The sequence below is a fragment of the Crocuta crocuta genome, unplaced genomic scaffold, assembly GCF_008692635.1.
Source record: "Crocuta crocuta isolate KB4526 unplaced genomic scaffold, BGI_CrCroc_1.0 scaffold16, whole genome shotgun sequence".
NCBI lineage: Eukaryota > Metazoa > Chordata > Mammalia > Carnivora > Hyaenidae > Crocuta > Crocuta crocuta.
This window is the reverse complement of record NW_027531893.1, coordinates 13,797,153-13,813,812: the sequence shown is the minus strand read 5'-3', so window position 1 is coordinate 13,813,812 and position 16,660 is coordinate 13,797,153. Positions and strand designations below refer to the sequence as shown.

The window sequence follows — 16,660 nt, the reverse complement described above, 5'->3', positions numbered from 1 at the left end:
TATGCCGACTCCTGCTTATTTCACTAGAGAAGTTCTGTTACCTTTTGGGTGTTCTTGCTCACTTTACTAAGGTTTGACAAGATGATTTTGATGTGGAATGTGGAAGCAACATCAAACATCTTGTCCCAAAACCTCTAGGCTTTAAAGCAGTGCAGATCCGCCTTTCAATCCATCATTTAATGGCTTTGTAACCCCAGTCAAAATTTTAAAAATTATTTTAAATGTTTGTGTATTTTTGAGTGAAAGAGAGAGACAGAGTGCAAATGGAGGAGGGGCAGAGAGAGAGGGAGACAGAGAATCCGAAGCAGGCTCCGGGCTCTGAGCTGTCAGCACAGAGCCTGACACGGGGCTTAAACCCAACAACCGTGAGATCATGACCTGAGCTGAAGTCAGACGCTCAACCGACTGAGCCATCCAGATGTCCCCATTCTAGTCAGATTTTTAATTTCTCAGAGACTCAGTCTGTTGGTGTTAAAATGGGAACAATGACAACAACCCAGGAAGGTTATAGATACAAGACACATGGCCCAGTGCTTGGCTTCTGGTTCATCTAGAGCCAACAGTAGTTCACTTTCCCCTTCCCAAAGACGTCTGCTTCTAGAGAGTAGAAAAAAGAAATTAGCAGGGGTAGAGGGTTGGTAATAACTGGTTTCTGCTGTTGCTTGTCATTTTGGTCCCAAAGTTTGGAGAATTCTTTTTTTTTCTTTTGTCCCAAGTAATTTCCAAATATTTAAAGCCAAAACATATCCAAGTCATAGGAATAGTGTCAAGAGTAAGAAATGACTGTCTTTTTCTGTTGTTTTTTAAACTTTTTAGGGAAACAGAATTTCCGCTTCTTACTTGGCCTGAACAAACTTCACAACTATTTTAAAATTTAGGGAATGTCTTAGATTGATGGGATCAAGGAATAGCATGTCTGCAGCTGTCATTCACATTAAGAAGTGGTTTTAGGTGAAAGCATGTGGGAGACCCACTTGTGCTGGTATCAGAGCTGCAGTTTTCTAACTTCCACACATTTAAATCATTTGATTCTTTGTTGTGGGGGCTGTAGGGTATCTAACAGCATCCCTGGTGTGGGAGATAGGCTCATGCTAGACCCACAAAGATGTCCATATCTTAATTCCTATCATCTGTGAATATATTACCTTACATGGCAAAACAAACAAACAAACAAACAAACAAAACTCTTCATTTAAATGAAGGATCTTGAGATGAGATTATTCCAGATCATCAAGGTGGGCCCGATGTTATCACAGGGGTCCTGATAAGAGAGAAGGTGATATAATGATGGAAACAGGGAAGAGAGAAGGTGCTATAGCTGCTGACTTTGAAGAAGGAGGAGGGGGCCATGAGCCAAGGAATGTAGGCGGCCTCTAGAAGCTGAAAGATTCAAGGAAACCAGTTCTTCCCTGGAGTTCTCCAGAAGGAAAGCAGCCTTGCAAAGTCATGTTAGTCTTCTGACTCCTTGGGCGGTCAGATAATACATTTCTGTTATTTTAAATCACTAAGGTGGTGATCACTTGTTACAGAAGCAACAGGAAACAAATACTTCTGGTATCCACCCACCACATACCAGTAAAACCCCACGCCAAGTTGTGATAACCAAAAATGTCCATGGACATGACTGCCCCATGTCCCATGGGGAGCACAGTTGTTCCCAGCTGAGAGCTACTAACAGCAGCTGCAAAAATTCAGAGGCAAAAAGTCCATGCCCTGGGTATGGCTGGCACATGGTCAGCCAGGTGTGGCACAGGTGGGCACACAGATAGGCATGGGAAGCTGGGAGATGTGGAATACTCACAGTGTCCATTGTCACTCCTTTCTGTTCCCTCACCCTGGGAGATTTATGCCTAGATACTCAGAGAGCATGGGCGGACTGGCTGAGAATCCTTATTGATTGTGACAGCTTGCCCTGTTGGGTCCCTGCTTCTTAGCACAAGGATGACAGCTGCTCTCTGGGGCAGCCTTTCCTTGTGGATCAGACTCCTTTGCTTGACTGACCAATTCCCTTCACACTGGGCAGGAAGGACTTCCTTCTGTCTGAGCCACAGTAGCAAAGTCGGGGCTGCTTCTAAGTAACAAGAGGGACTCTGATTAATATAAGGAAAATCAATCATTGATTTTCAGGATATAGGGGATATCATGGAATGAAGGAAGCTTGTTTAGGAAGCTTGTTTAGGAAGCTTGTTTAGGAAGGAAAATACCAGCATAGCTCTGGGAAGCTCAGAAGCAGGTAGAATTCACCGTCTCCCTCTCAAGTTCTTCTATTAATCTTGTCTTGCTTCCCAGTCTTGGTTTCCAAGTTGCAAATTTCTGAAGGAGAGAATCTTATTGTGTGGGTCCAATAGATCAACCAGCAGAGACCATAGGAAAGGACTTGCCCAAGGTCACACAGCTCTGATAGCAGAGTTGAGCCACCTCTCCTGACTTTCAGAACTGCTTCTTTTGTATAAGCAAGTACTAGAGTCTTTGCTGGAGGTCACACTGTCCAATCAGAGAGCTAGCCAAGAGTGCATACTAAGGAAAGTTCTTTGGAAGCCTGCTGAAATGACACCTGAACTGGAAAATATTGGCCAACACTGACTGTTTTGTCCACTGTGTATCAGGTGTCTAGATGTTTGTAGGTACCTAGAAGTGACATGTGTTCCATGGACTTATTTAAATTAGTTATAACAGAGTTTGGGGGGAATTATTGTGAATCACAATAGAGTGAAGTTTTAAAAACTGCTCTGCCATTTTCTTTTTTTCTTTTCAAATTTTTATTTAAATTCTAGTTAGTTAACATAGAATGCAATATTGGTTTCAGGAGTAGCATTCAGTGATTATCACTTACATACAACGCCTAGTGCTCATTATAACAAATGGCCTCCTTAATACCCATCACCCATCTAGCCCACCCCTCACCCACCTCCCTCCATCAACCCTATTTCTTCTCTATCTTCAAGAGTCTCTTATGGGGGTGCCTGGGTGGTTCAGTTGGTTAAGCGTCCAACTTCAGCTCAGGTTGTGATCTCATGGTTTATGAGTTTGAGCTCTGAATCGGGCTGTCTGCTATTAGCACAAAGCCCACTTTGGATCCTCTGTCTCCCTCTCTCTCTACCCCTCCCCTGCACTCTCTCTCCAAAATAAATAAACATTTAAAAAGGTCTCATGATTTGTTTCCTTCTCTGTCTTCCCTCCTTCCCTTACATTCATCTGCTTTGTTTTTTAAATTCCATATATGAGTGAAATCCTATGGCATTTGTCTTTCTTTGACTATCTTACTTCACTTAACATAATACACTCCAGTTCCATTGCAGATGGCAAGATTTCACTCTTTTTGATGGTCAAGTAGTATTCCATTGTGTGTGTGTGTGTGTGTGTGTGTGTGTGTGTGTGTGTACCACCTCTTATTTATCCATTCATCAGTTGATGGACATTTGGGCTCTCTCCATAGGTTGGCTATTGTTGGTAATGCTGCTATAAGTATCAGTGTGCATGTACCCCTTCAAATTTGTACTTTTTGTATCCTGTAGGTAAACACCTAGTAGTGCAATTGCTGGGTCATAGGGTAGTTCTATTTTTAACTTTTTGAGGAACCTCCATACTGTTCTCCAGAGTGGCTGCACCAGTTTGCATTCCCACCAACAGTGTTAAGAGAGTTCCCCTTTCTCTGCATCCCCGCCAACACCTGTAGTTTCTTGTGTTCTTAATTTTGGCCATTCTGATAGGTGTGAGGTGGTATCTCATTGTGGTTTCGATTTGTATTTCCCTGCTGATGAGTGACGTTGAGCAGCCCTTCATGTGTCTGTTAGCTATCTGGATGTCTTCTTTGTAAAAGTGCCTATGTCTTCTGCCCATTTCTTAACTGGATTATTTGTTTTGGGGGTGTTGTATTTGATAAATTCTTTATAGATTTTGGAGACTAACACTTCATGAGATATGTCATTTGCAAATATCTTCTCCCATTCTTGGTTTCCTTTTAGTTTTGCTGATTGTTTCCTTCACTGTGCAGAAGCTTTATCTTGATGAAATCCTAGTTGATCATGTTTGCTTTTGTCTCCCTTGCCTCTGGCGATGTGTCTAATAAGAAGTTGCTTTGGCTGAGGTCAAAGAGGTTGCTGCCTTTGTTCTCCTTTAGGATTTTGATTGTTTTCTTTCTCACATTTAGGTATTTCATCCATTTTGGACTTATTTTTGTGTATGGTGTAAGAAAGTGGTCCAGTTTCATACTTCTGCATGTTGCCGTCCAGTATTTCCAACACCATTTGTTGAAGATACTGTCTTTTTTCCCATTGAATATTCTTTCCTGCTTGGTCAAAGATCAGTTGGTCATATGTCTGTGGGTCCATTTCTGGGTTCTCTGTTCTGTTCCATTGTTCTGTGTGTCTGTTTTTGTGCCTGTATCATACTGTCTTGATTACAGCTTTGTAATATAGCTTGAAGTCTGGAATCATGATGCCCCCAGCGTTGGTTTTCTTTTTCAGGATTGCTTTAGCTATTTGGGGTCTTTTGTGGTTCCATACAAATTTCAGGATTGTTTGTTCCAGCTCTGTGAAAAATGCTGGTGGTATTTTGATGGGGATTGCATTAAATGCATAGATTGCTTTGGGTAGTGTAGACATTTTAACAATGATTGTTCTTCCGATCGTGAGCACGGAATGCATTTCCATTTCTCTGTGTTCTCTTCAACTTCTTTCTTAAGTGTTCTATGGTTTTCAGAGTACAGATCTTTTACCTCCTTGGTTAGGTTTATTCATAGGTCTCTTATTGTTTTAGATTCCTCCACTATTTTCAGCAATTTCTGGTCCCCATTGAAGTTCTCCCATTACCGTTGGCAATTGCCACAGCCTGATTGAATATTCCATTTCAGGTGCCCTTTCCTGCTCTGCCTTGGGCTCTCACTGAATTCTTCTCTCTAGGTCTCTATTTAAATAAACACCACCACTGCGATGCAACAGGTTTAATTTTTTAAGTCTTTATTTAAATTCCAGTTAGTGAATACACAGTGTAATATTAGTTTCAGGCGTATGAAATAGTGATTCAACACTTCCATACAGCACCATGGTGCTCATCACAAGTACCCTCCTTAATCCTCATCACCTATTTCACCCATCTCCCACCTGCCTCCCCTCTGGTAACCATCAGTTTGTTCTCTAAGGTTAAGAGTCTGTTTCTTGGTTTTTTTCTCTCTCTCTCTTTCTTTCTTTAAAGTAGGCTTCTACACCCAGCATGGAGCCCAACATGGCACTTGAGCTCATGAGGCTGAGATCAAGACCTGAGCTGAGATTGAGCCAGATGCTCAACCAGCTGAGCCACCCAGGTGCCCCCTGCTCTCCTTTTTTCCCCTTTGCTCCTTTGTTTTGTTTTTAAAAATGCCACATAGTTTATTGAGTATCTACTATGTGCTAAGCAGTATGCTTGATCATCAGAACATACACAGATAATCTGAGGGCATCTCAGTAGTGACATCTTTATATATCATTTTGTCCTCCTGGTGGTCAGGTCAATTTCGTCTTACTCTAAACCTGGGGCTTTGAAGCAGGTGGACCCTTGCACACCCATACTAGCTTCATTACATTGTGCCCAATTCTAGTTTATGGTCTTTGTGTCTGCTTTCATATTATACAATTCAATGGAATCATCTGTGTAAAATACTCAGCATAAATGGTTGACTATGAAATGACCATTATTATTAGTATCATATTCTACAGAAAAGCTTATAATCAAGTAGGATGAGATGTATTGCCTGTTCATTTATTTATCCTAAGCAGCTGATGAAGGAAGAACTAATGAGTCTAAAGATTGAACAAGGCGAAAGGAGCAGACCAGTGGCTGACTCTCTGGGGTTAATTCAGCCATCACTTCTGCATGGAGCTGGTACATTTAGAGTGTGAAAGGAACCTTCTGCTTGTTGATAATTAGTCTGGTTTTAATGAATTTCATCAGATGTTAATAACAGCTCAAATGCAATATGTCTTTTCACAACTGTTAGAAGATGTTCAGGATGTTTGCTGGGTTCTCACTTCTCGGGCTTCTGTGTGGATGTTGGAAGTTGGTCTAAGGAGGGCCAGATAGGATGCTTCTGTCTCCATGGATCCTAGGAAAAGAAGCTTTAATGATGGCTACAATATGGCTGTGCCCAGGATGGATAATATCATGATATTACATGAACTGGGTCAGATGCTGGCCTTTCCTAATGGAAAGTGGCATTTCTTTGCCAGTGGGAGACATTTCTTCTTGTCCCAAATAATCCTTACAATAAAATAGTTTAAAAGAAAAAAAAAACCAAACTGGAAGGAATGTAAATTTTTACCCATAGAGTACTACCTAAATTCATATTAGGACATCCGTACAACAGAACATAATGTAGCCATTAAAAAGAATAATACGGACCTGTATAGAATGGTGTCCAAGAGGTGCAATTGGAAGAAAAGCTGCAGAAGAGTAACTAGGGTCTGCTTTGATGTAAGAGAAAGAGGGAGATAAATAAAGGGAGAAAAACTGAAGAAAGAGAAAAAGAAAAAAAAAGAGAAAAAGAAAAGGAAAGAAGAAAAGTTTTCCTTTATAAAACCAGGCTTTCCTTTGCACATCATAGATTACTCCAGAATATGAGGACTGAGGTAGATTTTTACTGCAGGTAAAAGGGGTGTGTGTGTACAGGGGTTTTACACAGCACCACATGAAAGACTACTCCAGATCTTTCCCCATACTTCATTTGGAGAGCGAGTGCCTACAACTGGATTAATTCTGTTCTGTAGATTGACATACATTATCACCACTGATCTATCCCCAGCCCTTTTATTTATTTATAATAGCATAGACACATATCCTTATTGTGATCAGAGCAGTTCTGCTGAGACATAATTTACAATCATTAAAATGCACCCATTTTAAGTGTATGGTTCATTGAGATTCAATCAGGATACAGAACATTTCTGTCACCCCAAAGATTCTCTTGCTTCTCTTCCCAGTTAATCATTAATTCCCACCTCTGGTCCCAGGAAAACACTGATCTACTTCTAATACAATATATTTTCTTTCCTAGAGTTTCCTATGAATACAATCATACAGGATGTACTTCTCTCAGGATTCTTCTGCTCAAAACAGTGGTTTAGCCATTCATATGTGTTGTGTGTATCAGTAGTTCTTTTCTGTTTTAAAATTTGGGCTGAGGTATATTCCATTTTATATAAACAGCATAATATACCATATAAAACATTATAATATAAGACAGTGTGTTTATCCATCCACATATTGAAAAATATTTTATTTGAGGAAAGGTTTATGTCACCAAAAAGGTTGAAAACCACTTTTCACCTTAATTGAATGTTGTTGGAAACAATGGAGAACTCAGTCTACACCATGATTTTTAGTGAGAAAGCAGGTCTCATGCTGGGAGATTAGATGATACAATGACTGAAGGTTTCTGTGGCCTTATTGAATATACATGTGGCATGCATCTCAGATACAGTGGCCCCCAGTTATCCTCACCTCCTGGTATTCAGGGTGGGCTGGACTTACTGACTTCTAATGAATTAAACATGACAGAAGTAATGGGCTATCACTTTTGAGATTAGGTTATAAAAAGAAAACTATTACTTCTGTCTTAGGTGCTCATTCTAGGATTGCTTGTCTGTGGGAAGCCAGCTATTGTATCATGAATCAGTCCTGTGGCGAGGTTCATGTGGTAAGGGGTCAAGGCCTGCCAATAACCACAGAAATGAGCTTGGGAAGGAGATTGCCCCAGTTGAATTCTCAAATGAGACTGCAATGTTTGGTGGCTTAACTGTAATCTCAGGAGAAATCTTGAGTCAGAGGCACCCAAATAAGCTAAACCTGAGCCACATAAACTGAGATAATTACTAAGTTACTAAGTTTGGGAGTCATTTGTTACGCAGTAGAGGTAATTAATACTGATAAGATTAAGTGATTATTGTTCATTGTTCCTATTGCTACCATAGACTTCATCCTTCCTGGTGTCAATCCCAGGTGTAGCAGAGCCCTGAGGAGACATTACAGTAATAATCACCAGGTAGTAGGCATGGAGTCAGGTGCTTGTCAAGCACTTACTTACTTTAGGAGGGAAAGGACTATAAGATAACTAGAGCTAGTACAGAAAGGAGCTGGGTTTGAATCCAGGCAGTGACTCTAGTGTCCCTGGCTGTGACCATGACACATCCTGCTGCCTTGGAGACCCACATCCCCCGGCCATCCACAAATGATACTGGACCCACCCTTCTCCTTATTCCATTCTTGCCTCTTCTTCCTGGGTTCTCTCCTGCCAACCCTGTCCCACCGCCCACCTCAACCACTGCCAGGTCAGCCATCCTCAAGCTGCTTTTCCTGATCAAGGATGTCAGGGTGGGCTACATATGTGGAGATCTTATGAACTTTTCATCTCCTCCCTCCAGAGAACTGCTTGCCTTCCTTACCCCTTCATCTCAGCGATTGTTCTTTTTTAGTCAGACAGAAACAGAAAGGTTTTCTTTCTAGGCCCCTTTCCCATATCAGGAATTAAAACAGCGTCTAAATACAGTGAATATTAAAGTATGTTTGAAGGATAAAATGAAGCAGCAAATGACTGGATCACCCACGTGCTTGGGGACACACCTTGAGGCTGGAAATGAGCTTATTCTTTGGCTTCAGACTTGCCTTTGAATTCTAGCTCTGCTGATCCTTGGCTGTAATCCTGGCCATGTGATTTCTCTGCGCCTCTATTTTCTCATTCCAAAAATGGGAGCATCAATTTGGATGGCTAAAGATGTGAGATTATTCCTATGATAGCACAGTGCCTGGCACAATATAATTACTCCGCTTATTATCACTATTGTTGCTGCCTAATTCTTATTTGTAGATTTTCAGATGTCTTTTCTCAAAGTTCAGGAGTTTTTCGATTAAAAAGACTGTCTCCATCAGCATTCGCCCCACCCTGGGTCATCTTGGAGATAGATAATTCTATGATAGTATCTGGCATAGTTTCTCTTTCATTCCGTCATGGTATAAAAGGGCAGGATGGTGCAGAGGTCCAAGAGTATGGCCTGTACAGTCAGAGAAATTGGTATCGAACTGTGGCGCTTCCACTTATTAACCAAATGACCTTGGGCAACTTATGAGCATCACCAGGCCTGTGGATAAAATGGCAGGAATCACAGCTCCAGCATGATGGCGTTGTGGCGAACTTTGTGGAGATAATTAACGCACGTAAGATGCTTATTGTGGTGCTGGCACACGGTGATAGCCCAGCAAATGCAAGTTCTCATTATCATTCTTGGAGGAGTCGGTGGAGGATGCTGAGGCATGGGGACCCCCCTCCTCTAGCTTCTAAAGCCCCAGTATTGACTCTAAAACATTCTACAGGCACCTTCAGGGATTTCTGCTGTGCTTTGGATAGCAGTGGCCCATTTGGATCAGTGGAAGCCTCTTTTTCTCTTGTCTGTCTTACCCACGGGGGTTTCTCTTTGTGTCTTAGATGCCTATTCCTGGATCATCTGGCAGAGACTTGTACCAAGAATTCTTACTCTGCTTTTCAGATTTTCTTCCCCTAATGGTCCTGTTCTGCGTCGTCACCCTGGTGCCCTTCCCTCCTCTCCAGCCCTCCACAGCTGGCAGGAAGTGTTTATAGAAGAAGCTTTTCTTTCTCTTTTTAATAGCCTCCTAGGCTGCAACCTCCCAAATGAGAACCTTGTTAACCAGAAGGACTCTAGGCTACTGATTTGTATTCCAGTCATCAAGAGAGGAAAAAGAATTACAGAGGGAGAAAGAAAATGCCAGTGTACCCATGGACTAGTTCCAACACCTTTTCTGATGAGTAGTGTGTATATCTGTTTATGTTCTGGGTGCTAAGGGATTCCTTCTAGATTTTAGTATTTGACCTGTTATCCTTGGGTCACGTGGATTCTTTGTTCCTCTTGTGGGTTTGCTGAAAACAAGAGTAACATATTTATTCTCCTGCCATTTAAACAAAAGATTTATTACTTTCAAATAATAAAGGTACTTGTTTCAACAGGAATGTTAGGATCTCGGCAAAGATGGTGTCCAAGCTCATGGTGGCTTCAGAGGATGGTTAAGAGCTCACCTTCTATCACCCTGCAGTGATACTGAGGGGCCAACATCCCTCCATGGGTAGTTATGAAAGGGTCATAAAACTTACAGGTGATAGTCTTTGGTGGCCAGAATTCTAGCTCAGTGGTTCAAGGAAGGCTTCCAGGAGGAAGAAGTGCATTTGGAACAGGGCTTTGAAAGTTGGTGTCATCGAGAATGCAGGCTGTTCCCCAATAGCCGTTCCCTTCTGCTTCCATAATAGAAACCTAATTTTTAGCTAGTCATCCCCCTCACCCCCAAGGAAGACTATACTTCTTTGGAATATTTCTTGCAACATTCACCTCAGTTATTCCCCTTCCTGTATACACATCCTTTTGCAGAGTGACTTTGTAGCTCTTCCTGTTTGCTGATGGAGTTTTTCCCCCGACTCTTGAATCCAGACCAGACTTGTGACGTTCTTTGTCCAATACAATGCAATGGAGGTGACATTGTGCCAATCCCAAGCCTAGGCCACCAGAGGCCTTGCATACCTCCACTCAACCTCATGGACTCCTGCCCAACCATCAGGTGACCAAGCCAGAGTTAGCCTTCGGGAGGATAGGAGCAGGGACAGACTTTTTAGCCAAGGTCATCCTAGACCAGCCCACTAGACAGCTAAATACATGAGTAGATGCACCCAAGGCCACAAAAACTGCCTAGCTGAGCCGAGCCCAAATTACCAACCCATAGAATCATGTGCTGGATAGGTGCTTATTGTTTTAAGCTACAGTGTTATGAGATGGTAGTTTGTGATATATCAAAACTAACACAATTTCTCATGCAGCTAGGTGTATCTGCATAACTAAGTTTTGTTGGATGACGTGTAAGTGACTATGTTGTGTATGATTCCTGGGCTGGGGGAGCGGATTTCTTTATTGGGAGGAAGCATGCTCTTCTACCATCTTTCTTGCTCCCTAATGACTAGAATGAGAATGTAATAGCTGGAGCTCCAGCAGCCATTCTGGGTCAGGAAGGGAGTTTAGGAATGGAAGGAACCCATGGCAGAATAATAACCTAGGAGGACCTTGTTCCTCTGAAACCGTAGATTACCTTTCCAATCCTATTCTGAGCACTTCTAAATTTATTAAGCAAAAGAGATAAACATTTTTTTTTTTAGGCCACTGGTGTTTTGAGTTTTACAGCGAAATCACAGCTGAACCTAATCCAAAATAATACAAATGGTCAAGATTTAGGTAAGCAGGGATGGTGGAGAAGAGTACTCATACCAGAGGGAACTTGTTGAGGGAATATCATCGGTAATGTTGTAGAAAAAGAAAAAGTGTGGGTGGGGAAAAGACTGTTTTAAGGGAAACAATAGGTGATAGGGCTGGGAACAGTTTTGCAAGGCCTTAAAGGGTAGCTAAGAAGTTTGGAGAATGTAGTAAAACAGATTTATAAGGTCTGAAGCCTTATAAAAATCAGGGTAAGGAATTCATTGATTCATTTATTCTCGGGAGTTAATGTTCCAGTGAGAAAGATGAGATAACAAAGCAACAGGCTGATTACAGGTTGTTATTAATGGTCTCTGTGATATGATGGAGACTAACTGTTGGATGGAGGCAAGTACTTCACAGTGGGTGGCCAGAGAAAGATTTTTTTTTTTTAATTTTTAGAATTCTGTGCCAGACATTGTGCAGAAGCCTAGGGACACAGGAATTAATAACACATGGTTTCTGTCATGAAGGATCTGTCTGTGACTGTGAAGATATCACGGTCTAGTATGGGGGTAGGGAGAATTGGGAACAATTTCCTAGAGGAGGTGGGAGAGAGCCAAATCTTCCCATCTGTATCAATAAGATGTGGCTGTGATAGAACTGTGTAACATACATACCCCCAAATCTTTGCTTACAGTGAAAATGATTTTTCTCACAGGTCTGCATGTAGCCTGTGATTCTGCTGGGCTCTGTTGGATTAGCTTGCTTGATTCCAGACCCAGGTCTGTTGTATGTATCTCCTCATCTTGGGACCATTGGCTGCCCAGGGTTTGATCTTCTCACGGCATATGACAGAAGTCCAAGAGATCAAGCAGAGTCACAGAGTCACATTTAAAGCCTCTACTTCTATTACATTCACTCACACTACTGGCCATAGGAAGTCACATGACCAAGACTGATCTCCATGGGTCAGAAAGAACACTCTACCTAAGTAAGAAAATTTCGAAGGTACAAGGATGTTTAATTTTGTTATGGAGGGAATGAAAGTTTGGAAACAGTAAGGCAGTCTTTCATACCATCCAAGGAAATGAGGTACTTCTCCATTTTTTTCCAGAAATCTCATGTATGTCTGAATACTTTGGCTAATTTTTTTCAAGAACTCTTTTCTATTTCTTGTTAGATTTATTGCAAAGCACCATTATCTTTTTCATATATTTAAAAATTTTTTTAACATATTTATTTATATTGGAGAGAGACAGACAGTCAGACAGAGCTTGAGCAGCGGAGGAGCAGAGAGACAGACACAGAATCCGAAGCAGCTCCAGGCTCCAAGCTGCAAGCTGTCAGCACAGAGCCCGATGCAGGGCTCGAACTTCCGAGCAGTGAGATCATGACCTGCGCCAAAGTCAGATGCTTAACCAACTGAGAGCTACTTGTCTAAATTTTTACTTGAAAATTATGTATGCATACATAGTAAAAACTTCAAAAAGGAGTACTGAAAGATATAATAGTGAACATAAGTCTGGCCCTTCCAAAGAGGCAAATCCTGGGTTTCTTTTTGGAGATATTCTGTGTGTGCAGAAACAAATATTTTGGGTTGTTTATTAAGTTTTTATTTTAATTTTGAAGTGTTAACATATAGAACCAATTATTTTCTTACATTAAAAAATGCAAACTGTGGGATACCTGGGTGGCTCAGTCAGTTAAACATTGAACTTCGGTTCAGGTCATGATCTCCCAGTCTGTGAGTTCAAGGCCTGCATCGGGCTCTGTGCTGACAGCTCAGAGCCTGGAGCCTGCTTTGGACTCTGTGTCTCCCTCCCTCTCTGCCCCTCCCTTGCTCATGCTCTGTCTCCCTCCATCTCTCAAAAATGAATAAATGTTAAAAAAACTTTTTTAATACAAATTCACATTCCACTACACTTGTTCCTCTTATCTCCCCCCTTTTCTTCTATTTAATAATGTATCTTAGAGGTAGTGCCATTTCAGTTCAGTGAGGCCCATTTCATCGTGTTTAATGGCTACATTGTTTTCCACTGTGAGGCTGTGCTGTAATTTATTTAATCAGAGCCATATTGAAAGACATTTGGAGTATGTCCAATCTTTTGCTACCATAACCAAGGCTGCATTAAGTACCCTGGGACGTCCATCTGTATGCACATATGTGAGGATATCCGTAGGTTAAATCTCCAAGCAGAAATTGCTAGATCAAGGGATATGCATCTTAACATTTGATAGATATTGACTCTCTGTTTCTAAAAAGATAGAATGATTTCTTCCAGCATGTCTACAGATCTCTGTCTGTTCCCCCTCTCTTCTTCTGATTCTTGTCCCATGGTATTGTTCATGGGTGAACCAGTGGAATAAAGTAGTTCAAAACTTAGTCCTATAGGATCTCTGGGGAGAATGTGGGTAGTTTCCTTTGAATCTTGGCAAAAAATTTTGAAAATGGGAAGAACCTGGTACTGCTGTTGTTACCCAGATCATCCTTTTAATGAGAACATGGAGGAGCATCGAATGTTGTTCTCACAACATGTTTACTGAAGAACTCCACACTGCAAGTGGAGTGATTTATATCCCTGGGAGACCCCAGTAAAAAATGTGCACAATACCCTTTAATTTGATCTGCTTTCCCTGTAGCACCTAAATATTTAGGGCAAATAGAAAATAGTTCTGATTTACAATCTCTATAAAAATTTTAAACAACCTAATAGGACATTTGATCATGAAATTGCCTGAAATAATGTTGGTAGTAGTCAGCCATATTTCTTTGAAATGGCCTGTAACTTCAGTGCAAACCCCCAAACATGGATTTTTTCCCCCTGCTAATAACAGTCTTATTAATAAAAGAATGATTTTCTTTACAGATCTTCAGCAGCTATGTTCCGGTGCCTTTGTTCAATAAAGGTAGAGATAATAACTGTCTCTGAAAAGAAAATGTGCCGAAGTTCCCAGGAGAAGTGGTGGAAACAAATCTTTTATTAAATAATATCAAATTGTGTTTCTTGTTTACTTTTTTCATTTTGTGAGTCACAGTCATATCTGCTAGTTTTGGTAAACCTTGCCTCACAGTCGTCAAACAAAAAACAACAACAACAATTTGCACGCTTGGTATTCTTAAAGTTAAAAGCTGTGTGATCAATCAGGGTGATAAATTTCACACAATTAACTGCCGTGATGACATTTCTGAGTCTGTTTGTCTATTTACCCCTGCTGACATCTTTGGAGATTGGTTAACTTCTGCCTATATTCGCAGCTGTTCTATGGATGCCTAGAAAAAGAATAGCAGGAAAATGCGGTCGATATCCGGAGTTTTTACACGTGTACAGATTCATCACCCTTGTAGTAATAACATCTCTGTTTTCCTTTGAGGGCAGGTGGCTCACATAGGCTAGCTCTATTCCTAGTGCCAGGGGTGGCCTGTGACCCAGACCTGGCCAATCAAAACAGTCTTGCTCAAAGTGGACCAATCAGAGCCAGTGAGAATCCTGGGACTTGTACTGCAACTACCGGAAATGAGAACTTTCTTGTTTGGAATTCTTAAAGGAGATATAAACCTGCTTATGGTTATCTTTCCTCTCCAGGCACTCTCGAAGGAAGAGAAAACAGAGAAAGGCAGCCGAGGAATGGAGGAAGACAGATTCCTGATGAGGTCGCTTGAATTCTTGAGTCTAATCATGCCTGAAGTTTTACTCATCAATTAGGCAAGCTAATCAATTTTAATCTTTTGCTTAAGTCTGTTTTGTTGGCCACTGGCCTCCAAAAGAGCCCTAAACACTTGTGTTTTATAGCTTTCAATAAAGTCTCCTACGTGGGAGAGCCTGTCCAACATCAGCATTACCACGTCTGTAATAATAGATCAGTCCTATTTTCTCTTGTGTTCTCAGTGGTCACCACTACATAATGGACTGTTTTCAGGCACGGGCATGCTGCTGGAAAATGCTCCAGGCCAGAGCCCATCAGAGGGTCTCGGCCCAGCATATCTCCTATCTTTCCAAGAATCGTCATTGGTAGAATTACTCATGGTCGTCCCATATTCATACTCTGTGGATATGGGATTTCCTTCTGCCTTGCCTTGTCCTCCCCCTGCCCTACCCCAGGGGCTCAGTAGTTCCTTGTGAATGTGGTTGTACTTATCTGTGCCCTAGAAATTTCAGAATGAGATCTCCTGGCTGCCGGCCACCGGTATCTTCTCTCAGCTTCCCATCTCTAAGATCTTGGGTCCATTTCTAGTTCTTTTCTTGCCGTGCTCAAATTAAGCAATGACCTTATTTGTGTGGGAGAGTTGACGTAGATAGTGATACAGGCTAACGTTTGTAAAGTACCTTCTGCATATCAGACACCACGCTTGACACATTCATGTGCGCTCATCTTGTGAAAGTTTCCCGCGACACTTAATGTATTCATCTATTTAATACTTTTTATGGCCTTGACACTATGCTAAGTGTTTTCTCCAGGAATAGCTAATCTAATCCTTATAGAATCAGGAGAGAGGCACCATTATCTCCATGCATCACATAAGGCTGAGAAAATTTAAATAATTTCCCAGTGTCATGTAATGAGGAAGTGGTGGAAACAAGATTTCAACCTAGGACTGAATGACTCCAAATCCAGTTTTCTTACTTCCTACACCAGCACTTACTACATCGTAGTTATTGGCTTGTGCCTCTCGCTTGCCTTTGAACTCCCTAACTTCTCAGCACGCATTTGTTATCTTTGGACCCCAGTACTCCCTCACTCTAGAGCCGTAGGTTCTCAAAAACTGTAGACTGAATGAAGAAATCTTTGCAACAGCTCTGGAAGGGGAGTATTTTTCTTTCCATTTTACACATGAGCAAATTTAGGCTTAAGGATGGTTAAGGGACTTACCCAGGGCCAGGAACTAGCATTCACAAAATATAATCCTATAATCCTGAAATGTCCCCCTTCCACTGAGAATTGAGAAAGATATTCTATAAGCTACAGAGAGGGCTCTTTGGGGTGTTCATTCATCCAGTGTAGATAGGTTAATGAAGGCTCTGTTGGGGTGGATTACCATGCAGAAAGCGGCACGGACGTTTTATGAAAGAGAGCTGCATGTATGTTACTGAATCTGCTCTTGAGCTCCTTATAGCTTGTGAGCAGGCAGAACACTGCTTAATGGTGCTGGACAAAGCTCAAGTGAAAATGGCTCCGGTGGGGAAATCTTTTATGGAAACCGAAATGATTGTTTTAGGAACCCGAATTGTAATTTTTCACCTCTTAGTCTCTGGTCTCTTGAGTCCTGGTCTATATCATGGGCACATTTGATAATGGAATTCTGGTGACTTCGCCAGTGTGAGGGGCACTGCAGTGGTAGGCAGACAAGCTCAATGTGTGGAGAGGGGCAGCAAGTTAGATATTTAGAGGCAGAGACTGGGACTCTGTTAGATGGAACCGACAGCTCTAAAGGGCACCTCAAGGAA

The 16,660-nt window shown here is 41.5% G+C and overlaps 1 protein-coding gene across 3 annotated transcripts in view; it reads left to right on the top strand.

Annotated features, from left to right (window-relative positions):
- RPS15A (ribosomal protein S15a) overlaps positions 1-14,935 on the top strand; it is a 159,507-nt gene extending 144,572 nt beyond the window's left edge. For 2 of the 3 annotated variants that reach the window (XM_077773236.1, XM_077773237.1), the window contains exon 6: positions 14,801-14,935. In XM_077773236.1, the coding sequence (XP_077629362.1) occupies positions 14,801-14,920 (120 nt within the window). In that variant the 3' untranslated portion in view covers positions 14,921-14,935. Of the gene's footprint in view, positions 1-14,083; positions 14,124-14,800 lie in introns of all 3 variants that reach the window. The other variant, XM_077773238.1, reaches the window with a different exon arrangement.
- The last annotated feature ends 1,725 nt before the right edge of the window (positions 14,936-16,660 follow it).